This window comes from Phyllostomus discolor, chromosome 2 (genome assembly GCF_004126475.2).
Source record: "Phyllostomus discolor isolate MPI-MPIP mPhyDis1 chromosome 2, mPhyDis1.pri.v3, whole genome shotgun sequence".
NCBI classification, from domain to species: Eukaryota; Metazoa; Chordata; class Mammalia; order Chiroptera; family Phyllostomidae; genus Phyllostomus; species Phyllostomus discolor.
The window spans coordinates 68,420,737-68,439,929 of NC_040904.2; the positions used below are offsets into that span (position 1 = coordinate 68,420,737).

The 19,193-nt window shown below is 35.4% G+C and overlaps 1 protein-coding gene across 1 annotated transcript in view; it reads right to left on the reverse strand.

The window, feature by feature from the left end:
• GBE1 (1,4-alpha-glucan branching enzyme 1) overlaps positions 1–19,193 on the reverse strand; it is a 266,291-nt gene that overhangs the window by 26,144 nt on the left and 220,954 nt on the right. The window contains exons 13-14 of the mRNA XM_036017948.1: positions 2,438–2,622; positions 545–675 (exon numbers count right to left, since the gene is read on the reverse strand). Of these exons, the coding sequence (XP_035873841.1) occupies positions 545–675; positions 2,438–2,622 (316 nt within the window). The remainder of the gene's footprint in view (positions 1–544; positions 676–2,437; positions 2,623–19,193) is intronic.

Below are 19,193 nucleotides of genomic sequence, written 5' to 3' on the forward strand. Positions count from 1 at the left end.
CAGGTGCTCAGGAAGCATCAGAAATGAATGAATGAGTAAATGAATACAGAGGATATAAAAAACATTTTTCCCACTCTTTCCTTTGCTCACACTTCCATGCCCTGATTTGTTAGCAGTTCAGACTTAGGAAAGTGAGCCATGTCCTGCATGATAGAAGAAAGGAAAGAGAAAAGGGAAGGACACTCTCTTTACTCCCACTGCCTGCCCTCTCACTCAGTGGAGAAGGGGAAAGAACAAAATCCTTAGAGGCAACTTACAAAATATTTTCATAAAGAAAAATTACAATTGCCATCTATATTTGCATATTGGATCAAAATATTTTTAAATGTCTAGAATCACACTTTTAAGAGCCAGAATGAAACTTATCCTAATTCAGTATTACTGAGCTGCGCAAAGATTTATCAATCAACTATTTCAAACCCTTCATTTTTCAGATAAGGAAACTGTGAGCTCTTGATACCAAGATCAGTATTAGTTTCCCTTATTCTTAGGATTAAAAAAAAATGATGCACATAGTTATATTCACTGGCAACAAAAAGGATATTTTCCTGGCACTTTCGTTCCAACTCGGTAATCAGTGTAGCTTTTGCTTGGATGAAAGTTGAAAATAAAAAGAAGACCTGCTCTCTCAAATGCGATGACCTTATTGTCTTCATGCTTCTCACTCACATAGGCCTGAAAGGATTCACACATATATTACATTTAAATAATACCTAGATGCTGATACAAGTAAACTATTTACAAAAAACTTGTTTTTGTCTTTATTAATAGCTTTGTTAGTCATTAAGCCAAAAATGAGAAATACATTTTTAAACATGTTGTAACTTTCCAACTCTATGACAGTCTCAAAAACTAAAGAGCATAAACTGCTAAAGAGCATAAAAATGTCAACTGTTGTCAACTTCAAACAAAGCACAGATGATTAGTGTTGTGGCTCAGGTTTTGAGTAAAAACAGAGAACCTGTGGTATATATGAAATGTTCAGATATATATCTATATCTATTATACATATATCTGTATCTATATATATGTCTCTATATATCTATATGTATATGTATGTCCATGTATGTCTATGTATATCTATATATCTACATGTATAGATACAGATATAGCTATATCTGTGTGTGTATGTGTGTGTGTATCAGACCTACTTAAAAGTGGCTTTTCTTTAAGACCTTTGTTTTACTTCCAGATTAAGGAAGTGAGGCATATAAATTACTTTTCAAAATATAATGTGACATTATTATTATTGGGTTTCTGCAGTTACAGTTACCTTAAAACCTTTGCATTATTGCATAACTTTGTCAGATTCGTTGCAACATAAAGTCCTTTCCCATATACAAGTGTGTGTGTTTGTACATATATATGTATTATTTATATGTGTGTGTGTGTATATAATAAAAGAGAAGGTCTGAAAAATTTACAACAGCTATACACTTTCTTATTTTATATATTATGTTTTACAGTAGGCAGTGAGAAGCCTCTGGTTTTCAATACCACTCTCTTCCAGGATTTGCCAGGACGTATTTCCATGCATATAAGCAGCACTGCTCTCAGTAATTTAGAAGTGGGAACTAAGGCTCTACTAGTAAACAGCATGCCTTTTGGTATTCAACATTGTTCATATTGAAAAGAAGCATCATTTTGCTCTCTCTTCTGGAAATAGCAGTACTAATAAATGTGAGTAGGGCATTCATGTCATGTAGCCAATCTTACTGAATATATAAGGACCTTTGTTCAACCATTAAAAAAATAATAGACACCAAAGTAAAAATGCATCAACAGTAATTTCAAACTGCACCACTAAAAAGTAAATGGATTATAAGTAACAGATAATATATGCTAATTTTTGCAAGGGGGAAAAAAGCCTGTATAAAATTTGCACCTGTTAATTACATTTTTGAAAACTTATTGAAAACTGAGACTTTAATTCCAGAGGAGAGTGTGGCTCATGAAAAATATAAAGCAGCATGCAGGTATAATGGCATCTATTGAAATGACAAATCAGAGACCAGTAAAGGAAGAAAAAAAGTAATAAAGAATTCTACATGTTGTCAAAGTAATTTGTTTATGACAGCATCATTATTTATATAAAGAAAAATTCAAAATAATTAAATGCTTCCACAGCAATTTCCAAAATGGATTCTATGCTGAGCTTTTGTTATTTTTTTTTAACCAACTGAAATAAAAATTACTAAATTTAAACAATAGCAACAAACTACACAGGACAGTAAGCAGGGTATTGTGTTTGAGACTTTCATTATCTATTGGAGAGACCTCAATGACATGTTTTGATACCCTGAAGTATGTTACAGAGCACTAGATACTAAAAAATAAAGTGCAGTTTAAAAGACCTGCATATAGATTTAAATAGACTGCCTTTGTGAGCACATACAACATTGGTGACTAAAACATACATTTAGAGTAAGGAGCTTACCTGTGGAGCTGAAAGCCAACCATATCTTTCTTCCAATTTATTCATATCCCTGTCAAAGTTATTTAGAAACTTATAGCGAAGAAGATCATCATCAGTTAAGTGGAACTGCCTTCTGGCATAATGGTAACTTTCATTATTTCCTTTTCTTGGGAAGTCTAACCATTCAGGATGCCCAAATTCGTTACCTGCATTAAGAAACAAATAGAAAGTCTGCCTAGTAATGTTAGCATTTCTTACTAAGAAACCCCAATAATTATGTTGTTTTAAAGTCCTTAATCAGTTTAGGTTATGATTTAATGCCACTATGCCCTGGGAATGATGTACAACCATAGTTCAGAAACAGCATAGTTTAGGACAAACAGGACTGATCACATTTGGACTCAGAAGTCCAGGGTACGGTTTTAGCCAGGCCACGTGTTCCCATTTTTGAGAACAGGTATCTCTCTCATACTTATTTCACCTCTGAAATAATCCCTGAAATCTCTAAGTTATTTCTAAAATCTCTATTTCTTTAGTCTCTGAAATCTGCAGAATGCTTTATAATCTCCAACACCTCTGTATGTACATTATTTTTTGATCCTCAAAGAAACTCTCTATTATATCCATTTCACAGATGAGAGATCCAAAGCTCTGGGCAGTTAAGGGATTTGCTCAACTTTGCAGAGGTAATAAGTTGAAAAGCAACCATTGAAATTTAGTTCTGATTAAAATCTGAAGCTCTTTTTACTTCATCACACTGGGCAAGTACACTGTAAACTTCCAGTGCTAAAGAAACCCAAGTCATCATTCTTATTATTCATTGTCTTTCTCAGATGCATGTGTTAGCATTAGATGTGTATCTTTAATTTCAAGTGTGAGTATACATGTAAATGGGACACTTGTTTGAGAATCCATTTAAATTTACTTATTTTCATAACAATGAAAACCATAAATGAAACATACTTAAAAATGATAATTAAATGTACATGTCAGTTGTTTAATAGATTGGCTCCTTTTGTTTTTCCCAAGTTAAAATTCTTCTTTATGGCTTCTTTCTTTCCCCTAAAAATTCAACACTACTTTATAAAATTTATTCTCATTTAACCCTTGAACATTACAATTTTCTAAGACAAATTTTCCCTTTGAGTTAGAAAGTACTATAGTCAAGACAAGTGTGTTCAACTTTAAAGAAACTGGTATATTTATAATTCAATAAATAAAAACTAATAAGCTAGCATATACTCTGAAATAATTATTGTAGAGTCTTTTAAAATAGTATCCTCTGCTAAGAAACATTGCAATTTACATTTCACTTTTCAGGAACATAGTCATCAAACTAAAAACCACATCCAAACACATGTCTATAAAAATTAAAGTGTCTACAAACATTTTTGCTAAATTTAAATATTTCAGTCTAAATAATATTTCTTACGATACTGCTCAATATGTGACAGGTGAGGGAACCAGATTTCTTACTCTATGGGTCTCTATTTACTTTAGGAATGTCCCTCTGCTACACTTAGGGGTCCTGCCTCTGTCTGGAGAGGGATTCACTCAGCCTAAGGTGTACCCATGGCATAGCTTGCTGCATCTTCCATTCAAGTGGCAAAATGAGGTACCTCCAGGACTGCAGTGGAGCATACTCCCTACTGATAATGGAGGTACTGCCAGTCTGGGGACGACAGTATGTCCAAGTAGTAGTGGGGTTTCTGCTAGTGGAGAATGTTAGAGAGACTAGAAATTCTATGAGGTTGCTAAGGTACAGTAGCCTATAAACTGGACCCAGGCTTTCTATTTTGCTATGGCCACAGATCTCTGAGGTGGCTCCAATATTAATAAGCAGTTCCTTTAGCCTTTTCTGGGGAAGACTGTTATGTCACTGCCATCATGATTACCATAGCAGAGGCAGCAGCAAATACTCAATGCCTGCATATTATGGGCTAGGCATGTGTATTGCACATAACTTATCTCTTTCCCTTTTTAACAGCCTTGAAGTATGTACTATTATCATTCCAAGTTTATAGGTAAGAAAACTGAGGCACAAAGAATTATTAAGTAGTGGGGCCTATGACCAAAGACAGTCTGGTTTTAATGACCTGACTTATAATTACTCTTCCATATTGCTCAGAAGTAAGTACCATGGAAATATAGCACAAGGGATGACCAGCCTCTTATGCATGGACAGAAATCCCAAGCTAATGGAATGACATATTTGGATGCAATAGAGTGTGAAGGTGAGATACAGTAAGGAGTTAGGTTTAGCCATAAAATAGGGTTTGTGATAAGGAGAGGTGGTTCAGACAGGATGAGGTCAGCTGAGACAGAATAAGCCTCATGAAATTTGGACTTTACATGGTAGGTAATAGGGAACCAACAGTTATTTTTTAAGTAGGGGAATGAAAGGTTCAAACATGTTTATTATTAAAATTATCTCGGATGCAGTGTGGAAAAGACACTGGATACATTAAGCATAGTTGAATGGTAAGAAGTCTAATACAGAATCCAAAGTATAAGGTAAGATGACAACAAGCAATGAGAATGGAGAAAAGAATGATTGATTCAGATGGCATTTCTGAGGTGGAAGTAGCAGGATTTGATGATTGCCTGCTGAATGGAGGTTGTGAGGGAAGAATGAATACAATTTTGAAGTTTCAAGCTCAGAAGACTGAGTAGTGACAGCAGTGACTGTAATAGGGGAAAATGATGACAGAGGAAGTGTGTGGGGAGAAGATAATGAGTTCATTCTTTGGCATGCTAAATTTAAGACCTGAAGAACAGACAGGCATCCATGGGTTTAGAGTAAAGTAACACTGATAAAAATAAGGCACTAAAGTTCAGGAAAGAATTGGGGATGAGGGGCAAGCGTGACTTGTAAGGCCTCAATCAATAGTAGTCACAGCTATAGAAGGAAAAAGGGCCATGGGCAGCAACCCAAAGAACTGCAGGCAGAAAGAAGACAGATTAGAGAGGACAGGGGAACAATGGTTAGCAGAGTAAAGGGAACATCAGAAGAAAACACAAATGGTGAAGAAGAATGTCAAGGAGGGTATCAGAGTCAAATGCTACCTCCCCTCCCACACAAAAAAAGGAGGAACTTGTGGTACCATTACCTCTTAAGTGTAGGAATAAGGTAGTGTAGAGCTGTGTTTTTCAATTAATTAGTATGCTTCAGAGGAAACATAGATTCCTAGAGAGCTTGTTAAAAACATTGGTGCTCCAGTGATTCTGATTCACTACCTTTGGGGCGAGTCTTTGGCAGGAATTTTTATTTTCATCAGCTTTCCTGTGTTATTCTGAAAGAAGGGCTAAAGACCACACCCTGAAGAATAACCCCATAGAGATATGTGTCTAAATAAGGAGAGTTAGACAACATGATGCCCGTGAACGCAGATTTCCAAGTCAGAGAGACATGGCATTTAGTTCCAGTGAGGCCACTTATAAGCGATGTGAATTTCAGCAATTTTTTTCTCCCCAGTACTCAGTTTCCTCCAATGTAAAAGCAGATAATAAGTTTCATAAAAGCTCTTTTAAGATTCAAGTAAGGTAAGTGAGGCATTTGGATCAGGTTCTGGCAGCTACAAGCTTTCAAGGTATGGCTGCTTTTATGCTACACACGTACTCATTACTGATGTGGTTCAGGAAAGAATGACATAAAGGGCAATAGGTAAGAATTATAATAAAGCTAAAATTTCTGGCTCCCATCATTCTGAGGGGAAAACTGACCAGTCCTACTCTTCAGCAGACATACAAAGTAACCAGGAAAAATTTGAAAGACAGCAATTTGGCTACTCTTCACTTACGTTTCATGATATATTATTCCATTCTTTAATGTGAAAAAATTCTACACTGATCCATTTATTTATATATTTAATAATACAAACACATTTCCCTAAGCCAAGTCCTTTCTTTTTTGTTGATTTTACAGAAAGGGAGATAGGAAAGGGGAGAGAGAGAGAGACAAAGGAAGAGAGAAAGGAAGAAACATTGATTTGCTGTTCCACCTATTTATGCATTTACTGGTTGATTCTTATATGTGCCCTCACCAGGTATTGAACCCACAACCTTGGCATATTGGGACAATGCTCTAACCAACTGAGGTATCTGGCCAGGCCCTCCCTAAGCCAACTATTAATGTCCTTTGAATTATCTATCATTTTAGAACTTAAAGGCATAATTAAAAGTGAAGATAATTTTGCTACAAGACAGAGATTGATAGCATAAATCAGGTTGCTACATTAGGAATTCCCTCCCCACTTTCGTCCTTCATTATCCCTACATGTTCATTCTACAAAACCTCTGAAGAAGCTCTCAGGGTGTTATATATATTATTATACAGTGCACATAATAGTGTATATGTAGCAAGTATACATGCTTTATATAGTAATTACACATATTAGACCATAATAGTGTATATTGTACAGTACACGTTTGATTACATTATATTAAAAAAAACAGTGCAACACTTTCTAAAAGTGGAGCTCTGTGCTGGCTGGGACACGCTGGTACTGGAGGGCCGCCTCTACTCCTAATTTATCCGAGCTCCTTGAAAGTGTGACTATAGGTCATAATTTTTGTTGCTTGTCATCTTTTCTAACTGCCTCAGATAGATGAATGAGGTGAAAACATAAATTTTTCTCCATTGTATAGCTTAGCATCTCTCTTAGCACAGTCTTGTTTTGTTTTTTCATCAGTAAAGAACTGAATGGTGAGTTTGACCAAAATTATCAGGGGAAATAATAACCCATCTCACAGTCTGATTAGTAGGTAAGTACCTGCTACTCAGGTACTCACACACACTGGATACAGCTGCAAGGTTTCTAGACTCCATCCAAAACCTAATCCAGTGGGAAATTACATTACTGTTTATTGCTAACATTCTTGCATGACAATTCACATCTTTATAATCTATAGCATAAACAATGATTGGCAAGTAGCAAATAATAACTACATGAGATAAGGCATGTAAATCATTAGAAGATCACGACCAATCAAATATTAGCTAGTAGTAGCTAATATTATTAAGTCAAATTTTTACTTATTATTTTTATTTTAAAAGTAATATACTAATATATTATTTAAAAATAACTTAGAAGAGTTTATGGCACTCTATATGTTGCTCAACACATACATGCTAATATTAGCTATTATTATACTATTACATGTTTATTTTATTCTTTTTATTGTACATATAATGTACTGATAGACACACCATACACCAAAATATACTCAAAATGCATAAAAGACTTAAATATAAATTGTGATACCATAAAAGTCCTAAAGGAGAATGTAGGCAGGAAAATGTCAGATATCCCATGTGGCAATATCTTCAATGATACATCTCCAAGGGTAAGGGATATAAAGGAAGGAATAAACAAATAGGACTACATCAAATTAAAAAGATTCTGCATGCTTAAAGAAAACATCAGCAAAATGAAAAAGGGACCAACTGTATGGGAAAACATATTTGCCAGTGATACCTCGGACAAAGGTTTGACCTTCAAAATATATAGAGAACTCATACAACTCCACATCAGGAAGACAAACAACCCAATTAAAAAATGGGCAGAAGACCTGAACAGGTACTTCTCCAAAGAGGACATACAGAGGGCCCATAGTAATGTGAAAAGACGCTCAGCATCACTAGCCATCAGAGAGATGCAAATTAAAACTACAACAAGATATCACTTTACAATGGTCAGAATGGCCATTATAAACAAATCACCAAACAACAAGTGCTAGTGAGGATGTGGAGAAAAGGGAACTCTGGCACATTGTTGGTGTTAATGCAGACTGGTGCAGCCTCTGTGGGAAACAGTACGGCATTTCCTCAGAAAGCTAAAGATGGACCTGTGTTTTGATCCAGCGATCCCACTGCTGGGACTACACTCTAAGAATTCTGAAATGCCAGTTCAAAAGAACCTATGCACCCTAACATTCATAGCAGCATTATTTACAATAGCCAAGTGCTAGAAACAGCCTAAGTGCCCATCAGTAAATGAGTGGGTCAAAAACCTATGGTACATTTACACAATGGAATACTACACAGCAGAAAGAAAGAAGGAGCTCCTACCCTTCACAATAGCATGGATGGAACTGGAGAGCATTATGCTAAGTGAAATAAGCCAGGCAGCAAAAGACAAATACCATATGATCTCACCTATAGGTGGAAACTGATAAACAAAACAAACAATAAAAACAAACAAAATAGAACCAGAAATGTAGAAATAAGGAACAAATGGATAATGACCAGAGGAGAGTGGGGAGAGGGAAAACAGGGGAAAGAAGGGGAAGGGTCTAGTCAAGGAACATGTATAACAGACCCATGGACATGGATGACAGGGTGGGGATTCACTGAGGGAATGGGGTGTGGGCAGAGCAGTGGAGAGCAATGAGGGGAAAATTCGGATAATTGAATAATAGAAAATAAAATAAAACAATGTAAAACCTGTGTTCTTCCTGAAAGAGAAAAACAAAAACAAAAAAGTAACAATCATAATTAAATACATCCATAATATATCTGAAATCTTACCAAATGACCACTTGCTATGGCCTGAATGTTAGTGTCCATCCCTCCAAATACCTAGGTTGAGACCCTAATCCTCAATGCGATAGTATTAGGAGGTGGAATCTGTTGGGGGGGCGGTGCTTAGGTAATGAGGTGGAGCTTTTAGGAATGGGTTCAGTGCTTTTTTCTTCCCCCTCACTCAAGGACATTTTTTGTTGTTGTTACTTTTAGAGAGAGAGGAAGAGACAGAGAAAGAGAGAGAAAGAAACATTGATACCTGCCTCCCATACATGCCCCAACCAGGGATCAAATCTGCAACCTAGTTATGTGCCCCTGACTGGGAATCAAACCTGTAACCTTTACACAGAGCTCCCTATAAACTAGAAGTCTGTAACTCAGAAGAGGACCCTCACTCAACTATGATGACACTCTGATCTTGGACTTCCTGCCTCCAGAAACTGTGAGAAATAAATTTTTATTGTTTATAAGTTACCTGATCTATAGTATTTCATTATAAAAGCTAAAGTGGACTAAGACATCAGTTTCTCTTTTGGTAAATATATTTATTTCATTTATATCTATAGCAATAGCTATATCTCCATATCTATCTATCTATCTATCCATCAATCATCTATCTACCTATGTACCTATTTATCTACAAGTTGTTTTGAACAAAGACAGACCTATATTATATGCTATTTTTAATTTTAATCTAAGTATTTTCATGTCAATGCATATACAACTCCATGATGGTATTTCATTATGTACATATAATGCAGTTTTATTTATTCTTTTCATGCTAGTCATTTTGGCTTCTTCTAATATTTTAGTATTATAAAAAATGACCAGTCTTATAAATGTATCTCTGTATACTTGTCTGATGTTTCCTTAATATAAACTAAGCAAAACAGCTGTTCAAAAGGTAAATAACACCATGCTGTTTCTTCAAATAATTAGGAATGTTAAATGCATTCCTAGTGTTCAAACAGCACCATGCTGTTTACCTTTATTCACAATAGAATACTAATCAGCCATGAAAAAGAACACAACTTTATACCCTTTGTGATAGCATGGATGGACCTAGAGGATATTATGCCAAGTGAAATCAGTTAGTCAGAGAAAGACAAATGCCATATGATTTCACTTATCTGTGGCATCTAAAGAACAAAACAAATTAACAAATTGAAATAGGCTCATAGATACAGAGAAGTGAATGATAGTTGCCAAAGGGGAGGAGGGTTGGGGAACTGGGTGAAAAAGATGAAGGGATTGAGAAGTAAAATCAGAAGTTGCAAAATAGAATTGGCATATAAAGCACAGCATAAGAAATATAGTCAATAACACTACGATAACTATTGATGGTGCCAGTTGTGTACTAATATATCAGGGGAAACACTTCATAAAATATATGATTATCTAACCAATATGCTGTATACCTGCAACTAATACAAAATAATATTGAATGTAAACTGTAATTGAAAATATTTTTAAAAGGTAAGCAGCAGGCATAATTCTAAGAGAAAACATTTCTTAAGTATTGAACATTCCTAATTATTTGAAGAGACAGGCACGAGTTAGCAAATTGGTACTGAAAGTATTGTTCAAAAGACACCCTAATTATATTATTTAATGCACATGTTTAAGTAGTACTTTAAAAGTATTTTCATGATTTATATTTAAGATTTCATTTTAGTGCCCTCTAAGGTAAATTGATTATAAACATTCATTTATCTTTTCAATAATATGTCTAGAAATTATTAACAATTAAGAAAAAATTATATTGCATGAGGTCCAATTAAGTATTTGCAAAATATAAGAAAAAGATGAAAGCAGGAAAAATACTTGGTATCATAATCTAATTTAGGATTTGTATGTATTTTAGGTTGTACTTCATTTATCCTTTACAAGTATAAAGACACTATTTTAAAGAACATTCCAATAAGCATACTTATATATTGTGGAATATAAAACTGAATTTCTAAGTTAGAAAAAAGAGCTATTAAAATTTTTCAAGATGTGATAAAGAACCTATTCTATCAGAGAATCATGATGAAGAACCTATTCTATTAGAGAATCATTTATTAATCTTTATTAAAGACTTAGATTTCTTGAAAACCTTTTACTAAAGAAGCTTCTTTTTGAACTGAAAGATTCAGAAAGCTGCTTACAACAAAGACATAGACAGAAAAATTACATTAGTGATTGCAGACAGAACATTCTACAGAGTGGCTTTCGGAATGTTATCTCTGTTGTAAATGAGCTGACAAAGGGCAAATTAACTTTAATGTAGACAAACGCAACATTAAATTTCATATGTGGTTCAGAACTGTAAACACAGGCATAAAATAAATGGAAGCAAATCACAGACAGACTTTCAAAGTGACCTTGGAATAATAGTGAACCATTCTTAGACTGAACAGTGAAAACTGGAAAATGCCTGTTAGTTATCTTACACTAGCTCACAGCTCACAAACCTAACAAAGAAAAATACTATCATTAAAGCAAGTTAAGAATGCTTTTCTCAGCTATGGTCTACAAATTACTTAAGGAATGTGGCAGCACTTGAGACAGTGCAGTGAAAAATGGCCACCCAAATAAGCTTATAACTAAGGGCTGCTGTAAATAAAGATGGGTAAGAAATTTAAATTCAGTCAGGCGATGGCAAAGAAGGTAAATTGATTTGTGTCAGCACAGACAACTTGATGGAATAGTAAACACATGAGGTAAATCAGCATTTAATTTAAACATATAAAACTATATGTATGTGTCTACTTTAAAATTATCTATATATGTACATATACATATGTCATGTATACATGCATAGATAGTGCAGTTATTAATATATTCCTCAATGAAAACAACCTGTGGTTCATGCATTTCTAGTATTCCTAACTCCCTGATATTTTATGCAAAATGTTGTTCCTATGCCAATCTGTGTATTATTCTGAGGAGAAAGGTTTTCTTCAGATTCTCCAAGCATCGGAGTTTTAAAAAAGGTAAGAACCACTCACTGTATTAAAATGTTAGGAACTATAGGAATGGGTCACAAGTAAGAATTTCTAAGCTGCATGAAAAAGAAAAAAAAGTAGAAGTCTAAATTGAGGAAGGCATTTTTAAAACCTTTGGCTGGTTTCTTCAACAGATAAGAGGCTTAGAAAAGTCACATTTAAACTCACTCTAGCACACAGAGGCAAGGACTGTGATACTTGCCAATAATACTTTTGAATCCAAAATATGCAATACAGGTAACCTGGCACTACCCAGCAAGCATGATCTTTCTGCTCATTAAATTATGATTATGATCACTAATGTAAGGCATAGAATGTTACTCATTTCAAAAGGAAGGGAGGATAGTAATCTTTTGAGGTGTCACTTGGGACATTTTGCATGAAAATTCAGTTTATGGCATGATTCACTGTTTTCAATATAGTAAGAGAAGTGAGTGCTTCTAGAAATGAGAAGGCTAAAAGCTTTGGCTAAACAACTTTAAAACAGGGAAGCAAGTATCTACACTGCTATAGTTAATTAATGATTCTAGAAAATTCTACTAAGTTCCTTCTCTCCCTTTCCATTTCCTCTGTAAATAGCACTATTCATGTCTGGTTAATTGTGAAAAACCTCTAAGCACAAAATACCTATTGGGATTTCTCTTCCTGTAATTAATTTTTTGCTGTTTGATGTAAAGGTCCAAACTATAAATTGACAAGAAGCCAGCTGGTATGGTGATGAAATTCGAGACAATACAACTAATGAAAAAAGCCCCAGCTCTGTTAATCTGAACATTTTGATTAGTGGGTCTGTGTGTTTTGTTTTTCTGAACTGTAATGCATACTAATTTTACCTAGGAATTAATTAAAGTCTATCACAGCTTCCATGCTGTGGATGTTATATAATTCTATGTTGATGCCAAGTTTATATATTTATGAGTAAAAAGGCATAATCCTGATGAGAATAAAAAAATACAAACTTCAGATGATACCCTTAAGTGTACTAAAAACTGACTCCTTAAAAAAGTACATATTTTAAAATCAAAGCCTTTGGTCTTCTTCAGGTCCATTATCAGTACTCAACCCATCAAAGGTCAGGACATACCATGAAGTATTTTTTAAAAATCAGGGCCTGTGATTTCCCTATAGAAAAATAAACTTTCCACTCACCCTACCCCCATCCCACTTTTGATGCTGATCAATATGGCTCCTGTCAAGGGCCACACCTAATATTTATTTTTCCTCCTCCACAGCACATTCCAGTGTGCTGTACCAAACAGGCACCTCTTAAGTATTTGTTAAGTTTGGATGTTTCTCTGTACAACTGTTAAAGGTCTAATGTCATCTCTTTTGAGGCACAGAAGTAAAATAGAAAGATCAGATCCATAAGAAGAGATAAGGGTGGCACACCTAGCTGAGGCAAGCAGAACAAAACTCAGCAGTGCTACTGAGGACTCATCGTTAAAGTCTAAACTAGAAGAAAACACAGAAGTAAACTTCCTGACATTGCTCTTACTAATATTTTTTTTTCTGGTATATCCTCCCTCAGAAATGGGAAACCAAAGAAAAATTAAACAAATGGGACTACATTAAAGTTTTTGCGTGCCAAAGGAAACAATCAACAAAATGAACAAACAACCTACTGAATGGGAGAACATATTTGCCAATGATATATGCAATAAGGGGTTAATGTTCAAAATTTATAAAAACTCACACAACTCAACACCAAGAAAATCCAAAAAAACACAATTAAAAAATGAGTAGAGGACATGAATAGACACTTCTCAAAAGAGGACACACTAATAGCTAATAGGCATATAAAAAATGTTAAATATCACTAATCATCAGAGAGATGAAAATTAAAACCACAATGAGATATCACCTCACACCTGTTTCAATGGCTATCATCAGTAAGTCAACAAACGAGTGTTGGTGACAATGTAGAGGAAAGGGAGCTCTCATGCACTTTTGGTGGGAATGCAAACTGGTGAAGCCACTGTGGATAACAGTATAAAAGTTCTTCAAAAAATTAAAAATCAGTCTGCATTATGACCCAGCAATTCCACTACTGAGTATAAGGTAGAAGAAATTTAAAACAGCAATTTGAAAAGATACATGCACCCTTATGTTCACCTCAGCATTATTACAATAGCCCAGATATGGAAGCAGCCCAAGTGCCCATCAGTAGACAAGAGGATAAAGAAAATGAAGTATAGAACAGAATAGTACTCAGTCAAAAAAAAAATGAAATCTCAGGATTTGTGACAAAATGGATGGTCCCAGAAATAAGTTAGACAGAGAAAGATGAATAAAATGGTATTTCACTTACATAGAAAATCTTAAAAACAAAATACATGAACAAACAAAAGCAAAAACAGACCCATAGTTACAGAGAACAAACTGGGGTCTGCCAGATGGGAGGGGGGAGCTGAAGTGAAAATGTGAAGAGATTAGAAGTAAAAATTTATAATCATAAAATAGTTATGGGAATGCAAAGTATAATATAGTTAATAGTATAATAACTAGGTATGGTACCAGGTGGGTGCTAGAATTTTGGGGGATCACTTTGCAAGTGATATAATTATCTAAAGACTATGCTGTATACCTGAAACTAATATAGAATAATATTGATGTCAGCTTTAATTAATAAAGTTTATTGCAGCTTCCATGCTATGGATTTTGGGTATTTGCTGATATCAAGTGTATCTATGTATGCACTTTAAATACACATATGAGGTCTGTACGGAAAAAATCTTACCATTGTTAATATAACGGTTTGTGCAGCACTGAAGTAACCTGACTGCCAAAGAGAGTGGACTGGAATACGCATGCGTGAACAATGATGACTTCATTGTACTAATCAATAGGGGTGGTAGATGCCATTCAGTAAGTGTACTATGTAGCTGTCACATTCAAAATGACTGATTGAGTAGAGCAATGAATCTGCATCAATTTTTATGTTAAGCTTGAACATTCCTTCACAGAAACTATTTGGATGACTCAGAAGGCCACAGCTATGGGCATCTGGTGATTGGCAGCTTCATCATGACAATATGCCTGCTCATACATCATGTCTTATACAGAGTTTCTTGGCGAAACATCAAATCATCCAGATGACAGAGCCCCCCTACAGCCGACAGTTGGCACCCTGCAACTTCTGGCTTTTCCCAAAACTAAATCACCTTCGAAAGGGAAGAGATTTCAGACTGTCAATGAGATTTAGGAAAATATGATGGGGTAGCTGACAGTGATTGGGAGAACTGCATGAGATCCCAAGGTGCCTACCTTGAAGGGGACTAAGGGGTCATTGTCCTATGTACAATGTTTCTTGTATCTTCTTCAATAAATGTCTCTATTTTTCATAGTACATGGCTGGATAATTTATACATACATATGTCTAAATATATGTGTGTTTGTGTGTGTGTGTGTGTGTGTGTGTATAATGACAGTTCTAGTGTGAATATTAAAAAAAAAACCCACAAAAATGTCCAATGCCCATTTCTCTTACTGAAGATTATTTAACAATCGAATGTTTTGGTCTCCCTGTTTTGCCATGGAGTCTCCCTCATGTCCACTCCTCCTTTAAACAGTAAGAGTTGAAGATTATATTTTGAGTTCTATGACTTATTTCATATGCTCAACTATACCACAAGGTTATAAATTTAAAACTACTCAGGTGTATTCTGTGTACCAGATAACATGTTTAATGTCTATCAGAATAACCCCTATCCTCATAGAGAAACAGAATTAAATAATTATAAAAATACATATTTTCTTAATGAGGTGGCATAGAGGATAGAGCTCCAAAAACATCTCAAAGGATCAGTAAGATTTAAACAAAAAGTAGTAGAGGAGGAAAGGACAAAATGTCAGCATATCTCCCTACCTGACCCCCCAAATAAAGAGTAAATTCAAAACTCTGAGACATCAGCACAGCAAGCTAGGAGAACACACCTGAAACTGTGTTAATGTAGAAGGAGAAGAAAAGAGTCAGTCTTAGGAATGCAGTCCTAGAATCCTAGAAAATCACCTTTGGTGTTAGGAAACAAAACACATCTCCCCACTCTAGGCATGCACACGGCCTTTAGAAACATACAGGAAGTGGACACCATGGGAGTGGGTGAAATTGCCAAGGGAGGATATGTAGGTAAGGGCAGCAGAATAAAAGACTGCAAGGGAACAAAACCTATCTAGGTGGGGCAGAGGAGAGGAGCCTGGAAAGTAGCCTGAGGAGGAAGGCCAGAGAGAGAAAAGGAAAATTGGAAAACCATAGTGGAGTGGATGGGAAATGGGAGAGTGACCTCAGCAGAGAAGTCTTCCTAGAAGAAACAATGGCCAATGGTAACAAGTGCTAGCATGTTGAACTAAGACCTGAAGTACCATAATAGATTTAGTACCAGAGAGCACACTGATAAATAGAATGAGAGCAATGACAGTGATGTCTCAGGGTAAAGACAAAGGACTAAAAACTGTATTGTAATAAATGCCTGAGTACTCATTTCCATGCCTCTTGATAGGCAAAATGGACCAGGAATGGTACCAAAGGTTAGAGCTACACTAGCATGGCTGGTCAATACTCTTATTCTGCCCTGCTTCCCCCAGTATTGCCCTGGATAAATTACACACAAAAATTCTTGAGGCCCTAGTGAAATGAGCCCTGGGTACTTTGGGTAAAAAAAAAATCGACTTAAACTATTCTTGGACCTTGACCAAACCCCTCAATCCCTTTGCTCATCTACATGATTAGAATTGCTTTGGTTGGGAAGCTCCCACTGGGAAGGCACAAGATCATGGGTGAAGTAAATGCTTAGGCCAAGCATTTGATAACAGGGTTATATAAGATAAACAAACAAACAAACCTAAAATACTTTTAACTGTCAGTGTTCATAATTACAAAATCAAATTAACTTTATATGACATATATATTTGGTAGAATAAATGTAGACATACTTATAAAACAGTTTTATCTGAAATACTAAAGAATTATCATTATTATACTGAGAGGTAATTATGTAACTTTTAATTATTTTATTTAAATCAAATGAATGGAAAATACTTTAAATGAAGTGGAAAATAATCATAAAATTATATTAAAGTAATAAAAGCAATAGGAGTGTTTTGAGAGCACCCTATATACACAGACTGTGTAAGAGTCAAATAGTAGTTACAACAACCCTTCAATAGAGAAGGGGGCATTATTCCCACTTTCATGTAATAGATCAGGAGGGTAATGTAACTTTCTAAGTTCATGTAGATATGAAATATCAAGGTTGGTATTCAAACTTAGATCTGTCTATCTGTATTCTTTTCATTGTTATCCAGTACTAGGTACTGAATTAGGTACCTAGAAACCTATTATGAATGTACAGGCCTTAGGGAAGATAATAAAGGAGCTACAAAAAGACATAAAAGAGTGTGTTTCCAATTCCATTATCAAATATACAAATAAAGTACATTTATTAGTGACCTGTGCTGCTCCCTTTGTATTTTGTATTTTTGCTACTTTGTCATTATTCCATGACAATCTCCATGCAGACTTTTAACCCCTGCAGGCAGGCTTTGGTGCTTACATATATACATATTTTTCCTTATTAAAATGATTATTTAAATAATCTAGCTTTTGTATTTGTTTTGCTTTTACCTATCTCTTTATTAGGTTGGGGATAGATATCCTACATTTTCATCTATTATCCCTACTTCCTAATGTAATAGCAGGCATATACTACACACTCAATTATTTACTAATTAAGCATTGAAAGAAAGACATGAAGGAAATTATATCTGCTTTCCTTAGTAGGCTACATATTACTTATGGAAAGTTCTACCTTATTTTTTGAATACTCAGTTAAAAGCAGAGGAACTAATATAAATAAAGTATCTAACAAATGTTTCCTTACTGATCGAAAAACTTGTTTTTATGAGGGCCATAAGATAAACACACAAAAGTGCTTTGGGGTAGATAGAAGATGGATGAAAAGAAGCATATTCCCAATACCAGGGAGAAGATTCAGATCTGAAGACAGCAGATGGAGCATATCAGTTCTCTATTCCTCAGAGTCCATGATGCCTCCTTAGGTGTTTTCTATTCTAAATATCATGCCAAGAGAAGGAAGAATTTCAAATACAGTCATGCCTTAGTGCTCACCAGCTTTAGAACTTGTCACACTCTGTATTTACCATATTTTGATTAGAGGAAAATATTTCAATGGTCAGCACTTGCTGAGGACTCGTCACACTCGCTAGTCACACTTGTATGAATCACAAAGCTGCCCCAAAAGAGAAAATGATTCATCGCTCGGTACTTGTTAGTTTTGGCACTGGTCATGAAATCTGGAAGGAATTAATGACGAGTACCGAGGTACCACTGTAGTTTCTGTTGCTATGTGTTTTGACCTCCATGCCATTTGTGGGCACAGTTTTTATTTCAAATATGTAACAAAGGTGTGATAAAACCAAGGGCAAAATAATGAACAAAACAAATGAGACTGAGTTGAAAATGGATATTATTTTTATGCAAACACAATTTTTTAAGAACTAGATATTGAGGATGAGAAAAGGGCCACATACTAAATCTGCCAAGCACAGGGGAAGCCTGCATGGCAGTGTCACAAAATCAGAGACCTCGAGTAACCACGTAAGACAGTCTGAAATTAAAAATTCAAAAGCCAATCATGGCGGGTAGTTAGTAGGGTCCTAGGCCAATGTCTTCTCTGGGAAAGGTCAAGCTTCACCTTACCCGAATCTACCCATTGTCTTTTTTGCCTCTACAATAACATACTTTGGGAATATTAGGGTAATTTCCTGCAAGTAAATGTCCATTTAGGAAAAGTCCAAACCTGCAAAGAATTTTTATGAGTTTACAATTGCCAGGAAGCAAAATCTCAACAGATTGAGAAAATGCTCTGGGAAATGGCAGTTTTACCACTTACTTTTTACATCAGAATCAAAGGAAAAGGCTTAAGGGGATTAAAATGAAATCCTCTGGTGATAGATTAGGTAGGCAGGAGAAAAGGAAGCCGGGAAATCTTTGAGACTGGATAAAAAGTAAAATGGATAGACACATACTTCTTTTACATGAGTGGGTACAGGATAGTTAACAATTAACAAGATCTAGCAATAACAATGAGGGGTTCTGTGATCTGTCTGTGTTCTGATGCAGTGATTGTGTCCTGAGGGGTCTGGAAAAAGAAAAGCCCTGAGTGCATAGCAACTGGGAAAACAAGTATTGTGGGGTGGGACTGAGCCTCCAGGGTGACCTTTCCTCCCCTAGTGTATCCCCGGTCAT